The 14,998-nt window shown below is 39.6% G+C and overlaps 1 protein-coding gene across 2 annotated transcripts in view; it reads right to left on the minus strand.

Moving 5' to 3' along the window:
• Positions 1-14,998, minus strand: part of pde3b (phosphodiesterase 3B) — a 138,729-nt gene that overhangs the window by 17,532 nt on the left and 106,199 nt on the right. Inside the window, exons 5-10 of one of the 2 annotated variants that reach the window (XM_033038502.1) lie at positions 13,495-13,613; positions 7,925-8,126; positions 4,500-4,579; positions 3,851-4,005; positions 3,058-3,192; positions 890-1,001 (exon numbers count right to left, since the gene is read on the minus strand). In XM_033038502.1, coding sequence (XP_032894393.1) covers positions 890-1,001; positions 3,058-3,192; positions 3,851-4,005; positions 4,500-4,579; positions 7,925-8,126; positions 13,495-13,613 — 803 coding nt within the window. Of the gene's footprint in view, positions 1-889; positions 1,002-3,057; positions 3,196-3,850; positions 4,006-4,499; positions 4,580-7,924; positions 8,127-13,494; positions 13,614-14,998 lie in introns of both variants that reach the window. The other variant, XM_033038501.1, reaches the window with a different exon arrangement.

Below are 14,998 nucleotides of genomic sequence, written 5' to 3' on the forward strand. Positions count from 1 at the left end.
GTGTTGAATTCAAGACTAAAGCAAAATTCGTGAATTTAACATTTAACATAAAATCTAAACACTCTAATTGCTACTGACAAACAGAGGCTTTTCTCACTTTCATTATTTTCTTCAGAAGAAAAACCATATGCCTTCTGAAGGAAATAGATGGGGTAGAGGAGCTCAGAACGAGGAGTAGGATAAAGCTGGGGTTCATGTTTTGAGGATGAAGAGGGTCTCTCACCACTTGCCGTTGTAAAAAGCAAGTGAAAAGAGTAGGTCGTGCATGGGACAATATGGATGAGGTTCACGTTCTCAAGTTGTAAGAGTAGAATTAGGCCATTCGACCCATTGAGTCTACTCCGCCATTCAATCATGGCTGATCTCTGCCACCTGATCCCATTTCCCTTCTCCCCATAACCCTCGACACCCGTTCTAATCTTGTCTATCTCTGACTTTAAAACATCCACTGACTTTGCATCCACAGCCCTCTGTGGCAATTACTTCCACAGATTAAATACCCTCTGACTAAAGAGGTGAATAACTGTGAACCAAATGACAAAGTAGTGGAAGAGAGAATACATTGGGAAACAAAAGCATGTGTGCTGGGAAAATTAGATAGCGAGACAAAGAACTATCCTCTTACAAAAACTTAATAGAACCATTAGGGGGCTACTTCCACTGTCATTCATTTGTTCTTACTTGAAAGATACTAAGAGGATAGGCAGAAATAAAAGAGTACAGGACCAAAATGGGGAGCAAGAAATAGAATCGGGGAATAAAAAGCTGGAGAAATTGAAGACAGGAAAAAAAAATATCAAAACTAATTTGTCTGGCTTATGAAGAGCATTGCAACAGCTAAGAATATATTCTATATACTCATTTGTAGATAGAAGATATTAATACTTACAAGGAATGTCACGATAACCATTCTCCAGTGCACTAAAATAGTTAATAAACTCCCGAACAGGGATTTTGAAAAGGTCAAATAAGCCAGTATCAAGAAACAGGGAATAAATGACCTAGAAAAGCAACATTGTTTTGTTAATTATATAAACCAAAACTGGATGATAGAGGAGATACGAGAGTGATAAAACATTTAAAAGTTTATGCATAGAATATTAGTGTGCAATGTATAGGTTTTTTTTTTAGCAATTCTCATACATCTTTGTGCAATTGGCACTCACCATTCTCTATAGATGCCACAAGGCTGAGTTAAGAGAAGTGGTGAACATTGCTCAGTCCATCGTGGGCATTGAGCTTTCCACCATCAAAGGGATCTTCAGGAAACACTTCCTCAAAAAGGCAGCTAATATCAAAGACTCTGACCACTTGGCAAGGCTCTCATCTCCCAGCCCACCACAAAGTACCCAGCACGCCGCGACCTGAACGGGGGAAGCCACCGACCCGGCCCATGCTCACCCCCGCTGCAGAACGCAAGACCCTGTGGACCACGGGCTCCAGAGGGGCGGCTGCCAAGCTGGTCCCTGCTTCTCCCCCAGAAAGCCAGAGGTACCGGTGACCATGACGACGATGAACGTGACAGGTGAGGAGCAGGGCTGGTAGGAGAGAAGGAGAGAGGTCTGGTCTACGGCATCCTCAAAATCAGCTGAGGGAGGTGCCCCGGGGCACAAAGGTGGACGGGCGAGGAGAGGGACGTCACATCCAAGGAAGGCAATGGCTGGAAACCGACAGCTGCCTGGGGCTTGCCTGGATCGGGCACCGCTCATAAGAACTAAAGCACAGACAGGACTTTGAAAATGGCGCCAAAATTCTATATTATATTATTGAATATTTATTTATTGTGTTGTTGCGTTAATGAGAACGTAAAGTTGCAGAAAGAATTTCATTGGTCATATGACAAAAAATACACTTGAAGAATAAAAGTTAAATGAGTAAGGATTATCTGTTAAAAATCAATTTCTCTTTAACATCTACAATCATCAATTGTTTATAATATTTGGTAATAAAAGTACATTAGCCAAATATAGAAATATATGATATAGCTACCTTGAAAGAAACAAACAAAATCATTCTGTCACTTATTCTTTTTGGTGTAAAACACTTGTATTTCCTTCACTTTTTTTAAATGATGAAATTTACAATGTTAACAAGTAGCCAACAATGAGCACTGAAATACTCAATAGTATGAATTTCCTCCATCTCACCCCTCCATGGAAAGGCAACCATCTACATTTTATGGCATTGATATTCTGAATCTTGGTGGACTGAAATGGTTTTTATTAATATTATGTAGCCAATCTAAACATAAACCTTGCTTGGGCAACTTCACTATCATCTTCTGGCATCATCATTTCACGTCCATTGACACTGCTTTGTTCAAAATTTGCTTTACAATTGAAGTCAGTAATTAGGTCGGACAGTACGAGACACATTTGCGGATTCCCTAGTAAGATTATGCTGTGGGGAAGGCGAGGCATCCGACTGCACAGTAATGACATTGTGGTTCTGGCTAGTACTCAATTTGCCATGTCAATTAAAAGGAGCTGATTGAAATCTAGATAACACGATTCAGTATCAGAGCTGGAAATTGCTTAAACATCAGTGCTATTGATTAACTTTCATTTAAAAAAATATTCCCTAAATAAAACAAAAAAAGTAAATTATATTTTTTTCATCAATGTATTTTAGAAAGTAGCATTTTAAAATAGAAGTTTACAGATCAGAATTCATTTATTCAGTTCAAAAATGTAGTTAGTTCCTTGGTTTGTAATGGCTTTGATATTTGAAGCAGATATATGGACATTGAAGTAGAATGTTTTTTTCACTCGTGCAAGAATCAAACGAGAATCATGCGTAAGATATGCAATATAAGAGCAGAAACATTTGGAATTTTGCCTCCAAGATTCAATTTCTTTGACATCAATATATAGGTTAAAATCTGGTCAATTTTACTGAGGTTGATTTTTAATAAATAAATAACATTTTGGTTTGAGCATTTTTGTTTACATTAGACATTATTATTTTTCCTTCATGCAATGTGTAAGCAAAACTATATGAACAACATCAACCCATACTCAATCATGATAAAAAATAAGTTATTAGCAGAAATACCACCTGACTAAGTATTCTTCCAGATTGTCCTCCTGTCATTTCCACAAGTTCAAAAATGGGAAAATTCCAACTATTTAGCTTATCCATGCACCGCCCTGTGCTTTGTGTATCTGTTGGGTCAACCAAAATGTCTGGCTCCTGCTGATGATTCAAGGGAAAAAAAACTATCACCAGCTGTCTTAGTCTCTCAACATTGTTTTCTCTTGAAAAATCATTTTATGAATATTGAAAGTGTCAAATACTGTTCAATTAACTACCATCCCTCTCTTTGCCTGGTTCATTGCTATGCAACCATTACACTGTTACACATGCCTCAGATTATTCACTGCCTCAATGGAAGCAGCATTTTTGTTTATATTTCCATGTACTATATTGTAACCGCTTTAGAGACAGCAAAAGCAGAGCAAGCAATTGCAATACCTTTTAAGTAAAGCCATCACTTCACTGGTCAATGACATCTGAAGAACATACACCATTTCAATTTATTTTCTTGATTTTGTTTTGATTTACTCAGTGTGGTATTTTATCCCATGCAGTAAAAGTCGTAACATTCAATAAAATATTTTATATTACTTCCAATTTTGTTTAAAAATTCAATGCACATGAAATGATTTAAATACAGTAGGTAGAATTTACGATGATGAATACATTTGGTGCAATAGATTATCTTTAATAAATTGTTGTCTCAGAATTCATACCCAACACTGATCAGAATGCATTGCAGGGTGTTCCTATTCACAGATGTGAATGAATTCCAGTGTGCCTGTGATGATTGAAAAGCTGAACAGCACCTTACCCCAGATTTATTATTCTGTCCCTCAATGAGCTGATCATCATGATTTGTAAAGTTCTTGGATGCTTTGTTTTCGAGTTGCTCATCACCTTCTGCTCCCACTGTATCTTTTGAGCGTTTTGATTCATTGCTACCAGCAGCATTTTCATTATTTCCATCTTTAAAAATAAAGCATATTCTTCATACTTTGGTTCTTCATCATCTTACATTATTTCTGAAAATTCTATCTTGTACAATATCTGCATGGACATAATTTTTCATGGGAAATGCCAACTACAGTAGTCAAATCGAATAATTATAAATAATAGTCAAACTCGGTTGTCCATTGCTATTCTACTCTGATGCAAACAGTTTTCATCTCCTGCATAATTGATATTTCATAGCATTTTTTTAATTAATTATTGTTATGGGAAACTACTCTTCAAAATCAAGTGTGCTTGTTAATCTTAACAGAGGGTTTCTGCCATGTCTCAGCCACAAAATCCAGCTTTTCACAATTAATAGAGCGATCTCCTAAATGGGAAGAGAACTGGACAACATCATGTTAGCCTAAAAAGCAGATTACATCAGTATTGAAACACAAATTATTTATATAGAAAAAGGTACATTTCAACATTCACAAATAAAAACTTTTTTGTGGTTATGAACATACCTGTTCTCTTGACATGTGGTGATTCTGCAACAGTTTGCAAATCGGTATTTTGAACAGGTCGAGCCACATATCGGCCACAACTGGTGCAGAATAAATTTGGGAAAAATGACAAAGTCCATAAGCATTTTGTTTCTTCTTTATATGTATTTGGTTTAAGCTAAATGAAATAGATCTGACTGCATCGTTTTATAGCCAACTATTCTGGAAAATACTAGTACGACAAAACTTACATCTAATGTCTGTAAATTACCTCAGTGATAGATCCAGGACGAGATCATGAAGCACAGAATGAAAACACTTTGGGCAAAACCATGATTGTGAAAGTTATACAATTCATGTTACCTTACTTTAGAAAACTTGTTGCTCAATAAATAATTGGTTTAAACTGCACAACAGAAGTTATTTAAATAATAACTAATGTCATTTTACAATGGAATCCTTGTGAGTTGACATACAGCAATATTTACCTGCTAGCCCTTGCTGTCTCCTCCCCTTCCTTAACCCTCTAGCTGTCTCCTCCCACCCTCCCATCCACCCACCCTCGGGCTCCTCCTCCTCCTCCCCTTTTCCTTCTTTCTCCCCCCCCCCACCCCCCATCAGTCTGAAGAAGGGTTTCGGCCCGAAACGTCGCCTATTTCCTTCGCTCCATAGATGCTGCTGCACCCGCTGAGTTTCCCCAGCAATTTTGTGTACCAGCAATATTTACCTATTGATTTTGCACAAAAATGGAATAAAACATTAAATAAGAAAACTAAGATTTCCCAAAACTATACCATTATGATCCACTGTTGTATCCTGTACTTGTTCCATCGTTTTTTTTAACAATGAGTGTGTTTTATTTTAAATCCTCAGAGAGGTTAGGACCTTCTATGCTTCAGTTTTAAAAGAGCTGGCAATCTTATTAATTTAAATTTAAAATTGTGGATTTCTAGTCAGCTTGTGTGAGGTAAGGCTCAGTTGGCAAAATCTTCTTTTGAATCATAAACTTGTGGGTTCCAGTGCAATGTCAGAGAAGCATAATAATCTAGGATGACACTCTTTCAAAAAATAATTATCAGAGATGCCATTATGCCGAAACAACTTTAAACTGCAGTCCCATCTTTGTCAAGCGGATATAAAAGATCCCATAGCATCAGTTCAGAAAGTTGGAAGGTTATCTTATATGTCTAGGGCAATATTTATTCCTCTCCATTAATGAACTCTCCAACTATTTGCAACAAACTGGCAAAAAAATAAATCAATGCCACATATTCTACATTGCAAAAAAGAATTAAATTGTGATGGTGCCAAATAAAAACATAATTTTTCCTTTTTGTTTTAGCTACGGAATAGAGGAATATAAAACAGGAATGAACTCAAACAGGCAATTAGAAGAGCTGGAAGGGGACATGGAATTTCATTGCCCTGTTGGATTTAAAAAATCCTGGCTTTTTATACATACATTAAAAAACAAGACAGTAACGGGGAGAAGGTAGGACTGTACAAGGATAAAGGTGGGAATTTATACTTAAGGGCCTGTCCAATTTGGCCGTCATTTACCCGACAGGCCGGTAGTGACTGACGCGCGACTGTCGCGCGCGTCATCATGCGTCCGCACAGCCGTCTGGAGTGAATTACGTCATTTGAATACCCAGTTTATGATATTTACCCAGTTTATGATATTTATGGTGATTTCCGGCCTGTCCCGTAAATGACGGCCAAGTGGGACAGGGTGACTATTCAGATCGAATGGGTGACTTTTCGGGTCGAGGCCCTTCTTCAGACTGAAAATCATCCATTCCTTCTCTCTAGAGATGCTGCCGGTCCCGCTGAGTTACTCCTGCATTTTGTGTCTATCTTCAATTTAAACCAGCATCTGCAGTTCCTTCCCACAGATTAATTTGGTCTGCAGCTTGCTACTTTTCATTCACCTCATTTTTAAATAGGGGCATTACATCTGCAGTTTTTCCAATTGCTAGCACCACTCAAGAAACCGGAACATTTTAGATAATCACCATAAATATCATAAACTGGGTAAATATCATAAACTGGGTATTCAAATGATGTCACGGGCTCCAGACGGCTGTGCGGACGCATGATGACGCGTGCGACTGTCGCGTGTCAGTCACTGCCGGCCTGCGCTTAAGTGACGGCCAAGTGGGACAGGCTCTGGCATAGAAATGGCAGATGGAACCTAATACGAGTACATTTGAGCTGTTTTACTTTGGGAGCTTGAGTGTAATGGTAAAGTATATCGTCAATAGAAAGACTCTGAAGAGCATTTACGCAGAGAGGGGTCTTGGTGTCCAAGCCCATAGCTCCCTAAAAGCGGCGAAACAAGAAGATAGAACAAGAGTAGGATAGAACGTAAATGGTCGGTCTGGGCACTGAGCATCAGAGTCAGGAAGTTACGTTGCAGCTTTATTGGACTTTGGTTAAGCTGCATTTGGAGTATTGTGTGCAGTTCTGGTCACCCCATTGAACAACGTGGAGGCTTTGGAGAAGGTGCAGAAGAGGTTTACTGCATTGATTAACTATATGCAGAAGTTATCCAAACTTGGGTAGGAAGGAACTGCAGATGCTGGTTTACACTGAAGATAGACACAAATTGCTGGAGTAACTCAATGGGACAGATAGCATCTCTGGATAGAAGGAATGGGTGACGCTTCGGGTCGAGGCCCATCTTCAGGCACTCCCAAACTTGGATTGTTTTCTATGGAACACTGGAGATTAAGGGGAGACTTCATAGAAGTATATAAAATTATGAGAGGCCGAGATGGGGTGGAGAGTCAGAACCTTTCCCAGGGTAGATATGTCAAAGACTAGAAGCATAGCTTTAAGGTCAGAGAGGGGAAGTTTAAGGGAAATGTGCGGGGCATGTTTACTGAGAGAATTGTTAGTGCCTGGAAATGCCGCCAGGCTTTAAAAGGCTTTGAGACAATCCGTGGTTATGAAGGGCATGAAGGAATATGGATCATGTATAGGCAGAGATTAGTATAACTTTGCACCATATTCGGCATAGACATCATGGGCCAAAAGGCCTGTTCCGATATTGCTCTATGTAACCAGCATTTAGGTGATCCCATAATAGTGCAATATTTTGTTAACTGCCTTATGGAGGTTAAAAGGACTTTGAACAAAATGATTTATCAGTCCAATCAAAATCAATGCTCTGTCTGCCAAGGCCTGCTCCTGTTCTCAATTGTTGACCATTTTAATTTCCCTTCCATTACCAATCTTTCTGTTCGTGGCCTCCTCCATTGTCAGAGTAAGACCACATGCAAATCCAATAGCAAAGATATTTGCTTTAAAATAAAAGCTCTTGGGCATAAGGTTATATTATTTTAATCCCATTGAATTGCATGTCTTCGCTATTCTGTTTTTATAAAGTACTGTAAATCGCACCCATGACATTGAACACACATATTCAGTAATGTATTTTGTACCTGCTGCAGAGTATTGAGCTTCTAACTGATTGTTGAAAGTCTGGAGAACTAAGCATGTATCCAATTGGCTTATGGAGAATCACAGTGGGTTTGGTCAAAATATCAGCTGTATCAGGAAATTCTACTGGTGACCGGTTAAAACTTGTAACTGCTCCTGGTCCATGATTTGGGGAATTCACAGGACTGAGACTAGGAGAGGTACCTAGAATAAAAGACCCATTTATCAGTTTAAACAAACATATTACAAATAGTTTATTTCAAAAATTTTAGTTTGAGCATATAATGTTATATGTATTTAATTACAAAATAAAGTTCCATACCTTTTCTGTTTGCACATTGACCACTTTATTGCAGTCAGACAGAAATTGTGCATTTGGGCCTCTACCTAAATCCTTCTGAACCAAATGCACCAAGTGTGCAACCTGATAACCTCCTTGTCAACAGTTTTTTTTTTTTAATTCACTTGACATGTTGTTCTTGTTATGTTTCCATTGTAATCTCATCAGTATGGGAAGTCAGATGTAAATCCACATTTCAACAGGATGTGGCACTATACACCACTATTTAAAATCAGAACTACTGTAACTTGGATTTTTTCCAAAAGCAGTCCAAACCAGATTAGTTAAAATATATCACAGGAAAAGACCTGAATTCATAGGGTCATACACGGAAACAGACCCAATGGCTCAACTTGCCCATGCCAATCAAGATGCTCCAACGAAGGTTTGCCCACAGTTGGCTCATATCCCTCTAAACCTTATCTATCCATGTACCTGTCCAAGTGTCTTTTAAATGTTGTTATAGTACCTGCATCAACGACCTCCTCTGGCAGCTCGTTCCGTATACCCCACTATCCTCTGAGTGAAAAAGTTGCCTCATGGGTCCCTATTAAATCTTTCCCCAAAATATTGTTTTTTAATTTAAATTTATTGAACTTCTTTATTTTTGTTTGGTTTAGAGATACAGCGCGGAAACAGGCCCTTCAGCGATCCCCGCACAAGCCAACACACCCACTAAGGACAATTTACACTTATACCAAGTATACAAACCCAAGCCAACTAACCAACACACCTGCACGTCTTTGGAGTGTGGGAGGAAACCGAAGATCTCGGAGAAAACCCATGCAGTCACGGGGAGAACGTACAAATTCCGTACAGACAGCACCCATAGTCGGGATCAAACCCGGCTCTCTGGGCTGTAAGGCAGCAACTCTACCACTGCACCACTGTGCTGCCCTTCATTTATTTATTATTTTATTTATCATTTAATATTATTTATTGTTTTATTATGATATCTATGAGTACTCTGTTTGCAGACCTGTTATGCAAGTAAGCAAGTAAGATTTTCAATTTTCCATTTCTGTAAATAATGACAATCTTAATTCTTTTGACCCTCTCACCTTAAACCTATGTCCTCTGCCACTTAATTACCCTACTCTGGGTAAAAGATTCAGTACATTCAACCAATTTATTCCCCTTAGGATTTTAGAATATACAGTGCATTCAGACCCCTTCACTTTTTCCACATTTTGTTACGTTACAGCCTTATTCGAAAAAGGATTAAATTATTTTTTTATCATCAATCTACACGCAATACTCCAAAGTAAAAAAGCGAAAACAGGTGTTTAAAACATTTTGCAAAGTGATTAAAAAGAAATAACTGAAATATCACATTTACATAAGTAAATTTACTCAGTACTTTGTTGAGGCACCTTTGGCAGCGATTACAGCCTCAAGTCTTCTTGGGTATGACGCCACAAGCTTGGCACACCTGTATTTGGGTAATTTCTCCCATTCTTCTCCGCAGATCCTCTCAAGCTCTGTCAGGCTCGAAGGGGAGCGCTGAAACACAGCTGTTTTCAGATCCCTCCAGAGATGTTCGATCGGGTTCAAGTCCGGGCTCTGGCTGGGCCACTCAAGGACATTCACAGACTTGTCACAAAGCAACTCCTGCGTTGCCTTGGCTGGGTGCTTAGGGTTGTTGTCCTGTTAGAAGGTGAACCTCCGTCCCAGTCTGAGGTCCAGAACGCTCTGGAGCAGGTTTTCATCAAGGATCGCTCTGTACTTTGCTCCATTCATCTTTCCCTCAATCCTGACTAGTCTCCCAGTTCCTGCTGCTGAAAAACATTCCCACAACATGATGCTGTCACCACCATGCTTCACCGTAGGTATGTTATTCGTCAGGTGATGAACGGTGCCTGGTTTCCTCCAGACGTGACACTTGGCATTCTGGCCAAAGAGTTCAATCTTGGTTTCATCAGACCAGAGAATCTTGTTTCTCATGGTCTGAGAGTCCTTTAGGTGCCTTTTGGCAACGTCCAACCATGCGGTCATGAGCCTTTTACTGAGGAGCGGCTTCCGTCTGCCCACTCTACCATAAAGGCCTGATTGGTGGAGCGCTGCAGATGTAGTTGGCCTTCTGGAAGGTTCTCCCATCTCCACAGAGGAACTCCGGAGCTCTGTCAGAGTGACCATCGGGTTCTTGGTCACCTCCCTGACCAAGGACCTTCTCCCCCGATTGCTCAGTTTGGCCGGGCGGCCAGCTCTATGAAGAGTCCTGGTGGTTCCAAAGTTCTTCCATTTAAGAATGACGGAGGCCACTGCACTCTTCGGGACCTGCAATGTTACAGAAATTGTTTTATACCCTTCCCCAGATCTGTGGCTCGACACATTCCTGTCTCGGCGGTCTACAGACAATTCCTTCGTCTTCATGGCTCAATTTCGAGTGTCATAGCAAAGGGTCTGAATACTTATGTAAATGTGATATTTCAGTTATTTCTTATTAATTACTTTGCAAAAATTTCTAAAGGCCTGTTTTCACTTCTTCATTCTGTGGTATTGTGTGTAGATTGATAATAAAAAAAAAGAACTTAATCCATTTTAAAGTAAGGCTGTAACGTAACAAAATGTGGAAAAAGTGAACAGATCTGAATACTTTCTGAATGCACTGTACATGATAGACACCTCCACAATATCCCCAGCTTCATGCACTCCAAGGAATAAAGTCCGAGTCTCCCTATAGCTCAGGCCAAGTCTGGCAACATCCTCATAAATCTTCTCAGCACTCTTTACACCTTAAAAACATCCTTCCAATAGCAGGGTGACGAAAAATGAACATAATACTCCAAATACGGCCTCACCACTTTGTCAGTTTATAACTGCATGAAATTAATCATACACAAATGGCTCAGATGGGAAATAGTAATTCGTTTTAACAATCAGTATTTTTTATGTTCTGTATCATGTGAAAGCCAAAAAGATTAAAACTAGACAAGTGCTCAAATTTGGTAGAAATAAGTAATGAAGAGAATGCATTACAAAAGGAAACTCAAGACAATTAATAATAGATAGCCACATTTTGAAATGCAAATAGAAAAACATCCTTTCAACTTGCATGAGACTTACAATTTGGTTTACTGTGAAATGTTTTTTTCATTAAAAATCAAAGCAAAAGGATAACTGAGAGAACGGCAAATTTAAAGTGCATGACTTTTCATCAAAACTAAATAAACGAGAAAACAAGTGTGTTTAAATTTGCAGAGTTGAAGGTGTGGAGAGAGCAAAGGGACATAACCCGAGGCTCGAGGTATCTCTGTGGTTGTAATCAAGCAGCACTACCCTTATTATTCCACATCCCCATGCAATCTCTGGAGATGTAAAATCTACCCTTTTACCTCTTCCCTTCATACCATCTAGGGCTCAAACATCCTTCCAATTGAAGCAACAATTCATATGCATTACTAATCTGATGTACTGCATTTACTGGAGAAATTAAAACAGTTTGTTTCACTCCTTTGCAGAAATCCTCCATCCAGCCAACAAGGATGATCCTGAAAATCCAGTTGCATGCCACACAAAATGACGCATTCCCAGACCCGCCTTAATTTATAGAAGGGAACTTCAACCAGGGTAGTTTAAAGTATCTGCTGAACTACTGTTAAGGACCTGACACACTCGATCACTACGATATCACCAACAGGAACGCCAACTGCATCATCCCTCAAATGCACTTTGGCAAATCTTGCCACCAAGATGCGCTTCTTCTTTCTGCATATAGGTAGAGACTGAAGGAAAGACATCAACAAAGAGGATGGGGCAATGATGGTCGGGAGAGATGGAGGAGCAATTCTAGGGTTGTTTTGAATTGGTGGGCTAGGCCATGCTCAAGGATTTATCGTCGGACATGAATAAATATACATACCACAGTCATCACTGTTCATAAGGGAATAAGTGGATGAATATACATCTATAAAACAAATTTGAGTCTTCCTCAACCAGCAACCCTGGATGAACCAGGATAGTTGCAATCTGCTGAGGGCTAGCTCAGTGGTGTTTAGGATTGGTGATCCAGGTCCAATCTCGTAAAGTCACTTTGAGCGCAGAGACATTTCCAGAGTAAATCAGAGTCTCAGAAGGATGCTTGACAACTGTGGCATTATAACCTCCTAAAAAGTAAAGTCAGGTGACATAAGTGGTAACAAATGCATGAATTTCAGGAGGGATCAATGCTTTTTATGCACGCTTTGAACAAGCTCTTACTGCTTTGACGACCCTGTGATCTTCGTCTGAGGCTGACGTCAGTGTCCTTAAAGAGGGTGAATACACACAATGTGTCCAACCCAGATTGTGTACCTGGCTGAGTTCTAAAGACTTGCTAGACCAACTAGCTAGAATGTTCAAGGACATCTTCAATCACACACTTCTGCGGTCTGAGGTCCTGATTTCCATCAAAGGGGCATCTATTGTACATGTGCCCAAGAAGAGCATGGTCATCTACGTCAATGGCCGCTGTCCAGTAGCACGTACATACATCATAATGAAGTGCTTTGAGAAGCACAAATCAACTCCCGCCTCAGAAACAACCTGGATTCACTTCAATTGCGTATCGCCACAACGAATCAACAACAGAGTCTAGCTCACTGGCTCTCTAATGTGCTCTGGACCATCTGGATAACAGGAGCACATATTCCAGGCTGCCTTTCAACAACTACAGCTCAACGTTATCATCCTTTCTAAACTCATCAACAAGTTGCATAATCTGGGCCAATCCCTCTTTTTGGAACTGAATCCTTGACTTGCTCAACAGCAGACCTCAATTAGTACAGATCGTTAACAACATCTCTTGCTCATGACTACCAACACTGATGCACCTCAGGTATGCATGCTTAACCCTCTGCTCAATCTTGTTTACACCCAAGATTGTGTTACTACACATACGCCCAATGCCATCTACCATTTTACTGTCAACACCACTGTTGGTGATGGATTAGCATATAGAGGTAGAACACTTGGTTGAGGAGTGTCGCTACAATCAGCTCTCAGTATCAACACAAACAAGGAACAAGTTGTTGGGTTTCAAAAGGGAAAATGCTATTTTAACATTTATTACACCATGTTCATCCTACAAGGTTCATTTTTTGCATTAGAATACCATTTGGCAAGTTCTTATTACAAAGCTGATTGTCAGATTCTAGATTGTATAAATGACAATTCTTTTCCTGAATCCAATGTTAGTGTTACAAAGAGCAAATCAAATTAATAATGATTTTAAAATAAAATAAAATGTATTACCTGCTCGTCTGGGTCCAATGTGGTGAGATGTTAAAGATAAGGATGCAGATCGAGATTTGGGAATCGTCAACAAGTTTGAACTGGAAGGTCCATTTGCTTGTGAACCTATACCTAAACCACTTGAAAAAGAGCAAAACAATGTAAGTCGAGCAAAATAATTGAATTCAAATCATCCTTACAGTATATATCGATGAATGAAAATGTCTATAATATCCAGAAACCAAGGCTAGATCCTGTTTTGGATGATGTCAGGTGATGCCAGGATGAAGTTTGCATGTTTTTCCTGGGACCTCATGGATTTCCTACCAGTTTCTCCAATTTCGTCCCATATACCCAAGATATGCTGGATGTTGGCTAATATTGTAAAATATCTGTAGTATACGTGAGCAGAAGATAGGGATTTAAAGAGATACGAGGATGTTATTGTGTTTGTACTCTAAGGAGGCTGATCTTTCTTCCCTGCAGCATAAAGGGTTGAGATGCGACCTTATAGAAGCATGTAAAATCATAAGTCATATACAGTGCCCTCCATAATGTTTGGGACAAAGACCCATCATTTATTTATTTGCCTCTGTACTCCACAATTTGAGATTTGTAATAGAAAAAAAATCACATGTGGTTTTAGTGCGCATTGTCAGATTTTAATAAAGGCCATTTTTATACATTTTGGTTTCACCATGTAGAAATTACAGCTGTGTTTATACATAGTCCAACCCTTTCACGGCACCATAAAGTTTGGGACACACCAATGTCATGTAAATGAAAGAAGTCATGTTTAGTATTTTGTTGCATATCCTTTGCATGCAATGACTGCTTGAAGTCTGCGATTCATGGACATCACCATTTGCTGGGTGTCTTCTCTGGTGATGCTCTGCCAGGCCTGTATTGCAGCCATCTTTAGCTTATATTTGTTTTGGGGGCTAGTCCCTTTCAGTTCTCTCTTCAGCATATAAAAGGCATGCTCAATTGGGGTCAGATCGGGTGATTGACTTGGCCACTCAAGAATTGACCATTTTTTTAGCTTTGAAAAACTCCTTTGTTGCTTTAGCAGTATGTTTGGGATCATTGTCTTGCTGGAGAATGAACCTATTAGTTTTGAGGCATTTGTTTGAACTTGAGCAAATAGGATCTGTCAATATACATCAGAATTCATTATGCTTCTACCATCAGCAGTTGTATCATCAATGAAGATAAGTGAGGCAGTACCTTCAGCAGCTACACATGCCCAGGCCATAACACCCCCACCACTGTGTTTCACAGATGAGGTGGTATGCTTTAGATCTTGGTCAGTTCCTTCTCTCCTCCATACTTTTCTCTTGCCGTCACTCTTATCTTCATCTCACCTGTCCACAAGACATATCCAGAACTGTACAGAACTGTGGTTGCTCTTTTAAGTACTTCTTGGCAAACTGTAACCTGGTCATCCTATTTTGTGGCTGACCAGTGGTTTGCATCTTGCAGTGTTGCCTTCTGTTCATGAAGTCTTCTGCGGACAGTGGTCAAT

Source organism: Amblyraja radiata, chromosome 20, assembly GCF_010909765.2.
Source record: "Amblyraja radiata isolate CabotCenter1 chromosome 20, sAmbRad1.1.pri, whole genome shotgun sequence".
Classification (NCBI taxonomy): Eukaryota; Metazoa; Chordata; class Chondrichthyes; order Rajiformes; family Rajidae; genus Amblyraja; species Amblyraja radiata.